At 33.5% G+C, this 7,145-nt stretch overlaps 1 protein-coding gene across 1 annotated transcript; it reads right to left on the bottom strand.

Annotated features, from left to right (window-relative positions):
* Nucleotides 1-275: 275 nt before the first annotated feature.
* Nucleotides 276-6,606, bottom strand: LOC110872864 (MACPF domain-containing protein At1g14780). Its single transcript, XM_022121756.2, has 8 exons — nucleotides 6,237-6,606; nucleotides 5,879-6,120; nucleotides 4,129-4,330; nucleotides 3,928-4,005; nucleotides 2,268-2,451; nucleotides 1,629-1,798; nucleotides 1,236-1,300; nucleotides 276-1,149 (listed from the first exon to the last, which is right to left on the bottom strand). Exons 1-8 carry the CDS (start codon nucleotides 6,468-6,470, stop codon nucleotides 534-536), a joined length of 1,791 nt encoding a protein of 596 aa, XP_021977448.1. The 5' UTR covers nucleotides 6,471-6,606; the 3' UTR covers nucleotides 276-533.
* Between the last annotated feature and the right edge of the window lie 539 nt (nucleotides 6,607-7,145).

The following is a 7,145-nucleotide window of genomic DNA, read 5'->3' as shown; positions in this document are numbered from 1 at the left end:
TATATAATTTTATCCTTAGAGAAATAGAATCGTTTAGTGTTGCTAGCCTTGTTAAGCATGGTATACTTAGTTAAGCTCGTATAAGCTTAACTAAATTCAACCTTTTAGCTATCCAATCCAGTTCCAACTTGGGTATGTGGTCCGGTGAGTCACCCAACAGAAGAGTCTTTAATGAGAGCTTTCTTGGATGTGCTTATGGGTCTACGGAGGGCATATGCAATAATATGCATATTATTGATGCACGTTCGATATTTCTTTTGTTGATGAACAATCAAGAATCGAAATTTATTTTATTCAAACAAATATGAGTTACAAGACATTAGGATAAACTTTTACAAGGATTCAACAAATTAAAAATTAAAAAGAATAAAGCCATTCCTTCAACGTACCGACTTCTAAACGATTCTGAATATTTACAAAAATGACATTTGGTGCTACTTTTTAATGGACATTTGTGTCCTTAAACTTCGTAGGTACATGAAACTTTGTATAATCACATCAAAACTCATTCACATCTTACATTTTTACTAAATTCAACATATGTTCAATAACGAAAACTTCACAAGAAGGGAGATTTTACCTTTATTCATGTAAAGTTTAGCCCCGGTGACCAACCAATGTCCGGGATTGTCCCTCGGTCCCTTACATACCTGTGTCATATCAACAAACTTTAAAAGTTTTGGTGTAGGTACCTCCACGGGTGGCCCATTTGGGTAAACACCCGAATCTACTACAAAATCAGATGATTTCAACTCTTTCTCTGGATGTCCAGACAATGTTGTACTTATTGCTGACATGAATCCCGACCTCTGTGATTGATTGATCGGGCCTATAGTCCAACACGATTGGGCAATGTATGAATTCGAAACCCTAGAATACAATAGTCGAAGATGCAAAATGTTTTTTGAGTCGTGCTTTTTGACATGAAGTTGAGCTCCCGTAACAATAAATGAGGCATCTTTTCCTGGGACCTCCCAGTCAGGATCAAATTTAACTGGGGCGGTGCATACATGGGAAAACTGCTTCCATTGAACCGGTTCAAAAAAACGTGGATCAGCAGTTTCTGACCCACGCCAATTTATAGCTTCAACTATTCTATCTCGAAATAAAACAGGTGTCTCTGACAGATGTTGTAAGTGTATGGCTAGCCTGATATAGAAAACACAATTTCTTATAAGAATTTTTACAATTTACAAAGATTATTGCTGTTCGGTAAGTGATGTCAAGATTATTACCTATTGCATTTCATACCCTCGAGATAGAGTCGCATGCCTGTTACAGGCTTCTTCGATATTGTGACCTATAGATGACCAGTTTTTACTTTATTAGATATCTGAACCGAACTAACTTCAGTTTTTGTTTTTCTAAGTCGTATTAGTAGGGCTGCAAACAAACCGAATGAACACGAACAATACCTTGTTCGTGTTCGTTTGTTAAGAAATCTATGTGTTCGCGAACCGTTCATGAACACTTATCGAACGAGATTTTATATTCTTGTTCGTTTGTTAAGGAAATGAACTTGTTCGTGTTCGCTTTTGTTAAGAAATATATGTGTTCGCGAACCATTCACAAACTGTTCGTCGAATATTTAGTTCGTTTGTAGCCCCACGTATTAGAGACCAATTTACCTGTGTGGTGTTAACATAGAGTTTGGGTCCCATCAAGCTAAAACTTAGAGCTGGGGTTCTGATGGCTCTATTAGTAGTTGGGCCCAAGGAAAGCTCATTATGAACCGGAGCCCATACTTTATGGGCTTGAAAGTCCAAGAAATATTCCAAATCAGAAATAGGAGGCTTATCTGCATACAAAAGATTATAGTAAATTATCACACCAATTTTTTTAATGAGTTAAATGTCATTTTCGTCCCTGTGGTTTGGGTCATTTTGTCAGTTTAGTTTAAAGGTTTCATTTTTCGCCTGTGGGTCCAAAAAGATTTCACCGTTGTCATTTTAGTCCACTAAGTTAACTTAATCCATTTTTTTCTATTAACGAGAAGGGCAATTAGGTCATTTTATATGTAGCTCTGTTAACTAGAAGGGAAATTCGGCCATTTAAAATGACCGAATTGCCCTTCTCATTAACGGAAATAATGGATGAAGTTAACCCAGTGGACTAAAATGGCAACGGTAAAACCTTTTTATACCCAATGGCGAAAAATGAAACATTTGGACTAAACTGACAAAATGTCCCAAACCACGAGGATTAAAATGGCATTTAACACTTTTTTAATTTTTATATTTTTTTTAAATGAGAAGAAAAATTCGTACAACGAAGGTAGAGGTTTATGGCGTGCGATAAGAAACCCTTTCCGGGGATCCCAGGAAGGAGAGAGGTGATTGGGATGAAGTCGAAGTTAACGGCGTCAGGCATTGACGGCACCGTCAGTAACCATTCACAATGTGTAGTTGAAGTTAGATCACCTCCTCTTTTTGAACACATTACACTTAAACCCTAGACCATTGATCATGCAAGCATTAGTTAACAATATATGTTTAATACTTCAATGTATATATAAGACTTTAAAATTTTATTTTGAGCTTTAAATACTATAACATAATGCGTGACATGATAAGATTAAAAAAAAAAACGATAATTTTTTTTTACAAAAATAAGTGTATGTGACCAAGTCAAGAGCCTGCATGTGTTTACACAAGAAAATGCCGTATGAAAAAAGAAATGTGAAAAACTGCTCTTAGAAAACCTGCCACTCACGGTAGCGCGTCTTTTGTATCATATCATATCGATGTAATTTAAGACATTCAAAGTCAAAATTGTAAAGTAGAATTTTCACTTTTGGAAATTTTAAATTGGTTACGCTTCATAATAAAACTTTGACTCCCCAAATTTTATATCATCATGTTTTGAAAACTTTTGAATGCTTAAGTGTTGATCAATAAAAAGTCTGAATTAGTAAGAGGTCTAAACCATTAAGAGCTAGCATAATGCTTAACCGTTTAGAGGCAAATGTCTGACCAATTCAGATTAGAGGTCTTAACCATTCAGACTCAGTATAATGCTTAATCTTTCAGAGACAAATGTCTGAACCATTCAGATATCTGTTCACAAAACAAACAGTCTGAACCATCACGTGCTGAACCAGTAAGAGGTCTGAACCATTAAGAGCTAAACAAACGGCCTCTTAATGTTGTTATTTTTGTTGTTTGAACTCGAAAGCATAAAAGTTGTAAACTGTAAAAGTTTTAATTTCGTCACTGTGTTATGTAGTTCTTTTTTATTCTATTATTTCATGAGAATTATGTAAAAAAGTGTATATATATATATATATATAGGGAGCCGCTAGAATGAAAACCACCTCGAGTTGTAAGAACCGTGAGAACTACACCCCACGGAGCGCCGTTCGCCATGATTTTTTTTTTACAAGTAGATGTGTATATTATAAACACAGCCGTAAAAAATCATGGCGAACGGCGCTCTGTGGGGTGTAGTTTTTTACACCACAAGTTTGGTGAAAAAAAAAAAGAAAAAAGAAAAAATTTAAAAAACACCAAACTTGTGGTGTAAAAAACTACACCCCACGGAGCGCCGTTCGCCATGATTTTTTACGGTAATACACACATCTACTTGTAAAAAAAAATCATGGCGAACGGCGCTCCGTGGGGTGTAGTTCTCGCGGTTCTTACAACTCGGGGTGGTTTTTCATTCTAGCAGCCCCCTATATATATATATATATATATATATATATACACAGCCGTCGAGTGTGGACACAAATGTGAATGGTTCAAAACCCTCTAATTAATTTTGAAGATGTGTACACATCTGACTAGATCCAAAGAGTGATTAAAAGCACGTCCTAGATTGGTCAGGACCACCTAGCTAGATCCACTCTACAATAACTGGTATATGCATCTATGTACACAAAAGTCATGTGATATATATATTGCTTTATTGTATGGTGATCAAACTTACATCCTTGGGTGTGGTAGAGGAGAAGCCGTTGTAGAGCATTAGTTCTGGATCGAAAACGGTATTGAACGCCGAAGGTGTCTGTAATTACGTTTATAAGACTAATTAGTTAAAACTAATATAAACTTTATCTTTTAATGTAGTTGTATAAATAACTTTGTTTTTATATATATTTAAAAACAAGACAGAGAAACCCTTATTAACCTTGTGCTTGTGTTCCTTGTTTTTAAGTTGATGAGGGGAGAAAGTGCAAGAGCCATTAAACATTTGATCTCCAATGTCTTCCAAGTGTTTTTTGAGTTGTGAAGGCTCCAAGTTAGATTTTTTGGTTTGCTTCAACATAATTACATCTTGCCCTCCTATGCCTATCCCAACTATTATGTGAGTCCCATATTTCTCTATAAATCTTCAAAAGACAAAAAGGGTATTAATAAATAATAAAAAAACAATTATGGGATAATTGACCAAGTAAACAACATAATGTGTCAAACATCAACATTATTTGAAGGAAATCACTAACATGTCACAATGATTTAATTTATTTTGGTCCATAAATTTTTTATAATTATTTTATGTTTCATTTGATGTCCACACCTAACCAACTACTCATATGCCACCTATTTTTAGTTACAGTTGTTTACTACATTTAATTAGTACTCATTTAGTTTGAATAAAATCTTAGTTTACTTTTAAATATCAGTTAGGTTAACTATGTGATCTTTTTAAATCGAAGCAAGAAGACACCCGTCATCGACTTGAAAATCCGAATAGAGACCTGACCTATACATGGATTTTTTAAGAAGAATTATTGTTCATGAGTAAAACTTGAGATATGTTTTTATATCTTTATCTTACAATGCATTGTAGACTTATAAATATAATTCAATATTACATATTATCTTATTCGGTATATGTGTCGAAAATGCAGGTAGGAAAAAAAAAACACACATTCGTCCTTTGTAATAATTGTTATAAAATTAGTAGTTTCTTCTAAGCTATCTCTTAGAATTTTAAAAGTATTACAAGTTTGATAAAATATAAAAAAAAAACACAAATTTTAATAAAATATTATTGTTTAAATTTCAGATAAATAATTGTTGCTTTAACCACTGAAGAACTAACACAATTATAAAAACCAAATTATCCTCTAATTAAAAATTAGATGCAGTATGATAACGAAAAATCAGCCGTTGATATTGTCTTAATGACCAGTCAAATAATGAAAAAAAACTGTTACCTGGCCATCGTTGACATTTCTGAATTTCTTAAAAGTCGCAGGAATATATTTTATCATAAGACATCTGATCTAATAATATACATTGTGCAAATTTCTTCTTGACTTGGTCATTTTTAACCAGTTTGGTCATCTATCATGTGTCAAAATCTGCCATGTTTGCACCACTCCAAAATCAATACACCCCCACCAACCTTATCATGCCATGTTACATAGATTTGACTTTATAATTTATGATCTTCTATTAATTTAACAATTTCTGGTGTTTTCTGTATTAGTGTCGGTTTTTACCTTCATGTACTAATACCGAATAGGACTGTACCGGTATTTTCGATAACAGTACTGGCTCGATACTGGTTGACACCAAGCTTATCCTAACCCGTGATATTAAAAAAATGATTAAAATTAAAAAGTAAAGAAAATAACTATTATTATAGTATTAAAATAATAAAAGTATTAAAAAAATATATATTATTATAACATTATAATTAATATTTATTAGCTTCTGTTTTTAATATATATATAATTTCCAAAATAATTTTGATTTGATGAAAAACAATATAAGATGAAAGATAAAGTAGTAAGCATCTAATTTCCGCTAGAAAAAAATGAAGTTAATTTATAGTATTCGTTAACAGGGTATTTGACGTGGTCTCATGAATTTTTCAGTAACGGTTCTCATAGTTAAAGAAAAAATGATGCGATGATAGTTCTTCGTACCTTGCAAGAGCAGGAGGATCCCAAGTGGAAGGAACGGCGTTTCGGACTTCATCCGAAAGAATTAACGGATACCGATCAAGATGAACATTAAACAACATAATGAAGTAACCATCCAACCCTAAATACTTTGTGTTAGCAGCATCAGAAGCCCATGAACCACTTTGAAACCCGAACATGGCGTTGAAGAACCCGTTGGGGATCTTACCCGGTCCAGAACATTTTTTGTTGAAGACTTCTGACATCTAAGACATCAAAAGTAACATGAAAGACCTTATCTTAATACAAACATATTACACCAACTAATTAACTAACTAACCATTCTTGTTTTTTTTTTTCAAATTCAAAACTGGCAACTTACGTGGTTAAAGTCAAGAATATCAGATTGAAACCGAACTCGGTCGCCTTTATCGCATTTAATATCTGAAGACACGCCTTTAAACGAGCCAAACCCGGGCACACGAAGCTCGTTTTTGCTTTCGTTTAGTACGACTAACAGGTCTTTGTCTTCGCAATACTTTAACCGGAAATCAGATGTTAGATCAAAGCCTTTTCCGAGACTGTTGATGGCTTGTTGAACGAGTTTCTCGCTCATTTTTTTTGTTTATTATGGTTTATGACAGGGGGGAAAGAATGGAATTGTAATATGGAAATATGGGGTTTTAATATGTGGATGTGAAGGGTGAAGACAGAATTGGAGAATTTGGGTGGTGGTGTCTTGGAAGTTTCGGTATTTGGTTGGGTTATTTTGTTACTTATTATGATTCTTCCTCTGACTGATAACTTATTTGTATTTATTTGGAAAGCCGACCTAATTTGGTAATAAAAATAATATTCTTACTTTCTTTATATACATCTTATTGAAACGTTTTAAATTAAAATAAAAATAATATTCTTACTTTCTTTATATACATCTTATTGAAACGTTTTAAATTAAAATTATACTTTTTGTATTTAAGGTATAACTCTTTTTAAAGAAGTTTTCATTTTTTATTATTACATATTAAAAATAACTAAATATTAGTTTTTTTTTATTAAAATCTTATAAACCATTTTACAACTTTTCGTAAATGACTAAATGTTTCTAAGCTTGGACGGAGTCGTCCTGATTCCTTGAATAATTTTCATTTTTCATCGACATTTTGCAAAACCGGATGAATGGTATTCTCATATTCCCCTGACAATTTTTCCCGACTATGTTTCCCCGTCCACCCATTTTCTTTCTTTGTTGCACTCCCAAATCGGTTGAGTACACCCCCCCCCCTCCCGG

The sequence above is a fragment of the Helianthus annuus genome, chromosome 8 (genome assembly GCF_002127325.2).
Source record: "Helianthus annuus cultivar XRQ/B chromosome 8, HanXRQr2.0-SUNRISE, whole genome shotgun sequence".
Classification (NCBI taxonomy): Eukaryota; Viridiplantae; Streptophyta; class Magnoliopsida; order Asterales; family Asteraceae; genus Helianthus; species Helianthus annuus.
The sequence above is the reverse complement of the archived record's forward strand: the minus strand, read 5'-3'. Positions and strand labels throughout refer to the sequence as shown.

What these genes read in the sequence shown, in the direction of transcription:
- LOC110872864 (XM_022121756.2), bottom strand. Translation starts at nt 6,470, where the DNA reads ATGAGCGAGAAACTCGTTCAACAAGCCATCAACAGTCTCGGAAAAGGC. An exon ending in GATCCTCCTGCTCTTGCAAG is followed by an intron (nt 4,331 to 5,878) that starts GTACGAAGAACT and finishes TGTCTTTTGAAG; the next exon opens with ATTTATAGAGAAATATGGGA. An exon ending in GAGGGTATGAAATGCAATAG is followed by an intron (nt 1,150 to 1,235) that starts GTAATAATCTTG and finishes TTTCTATATCAG; the next exon opens with GCTAGCCATACACTTACAAC.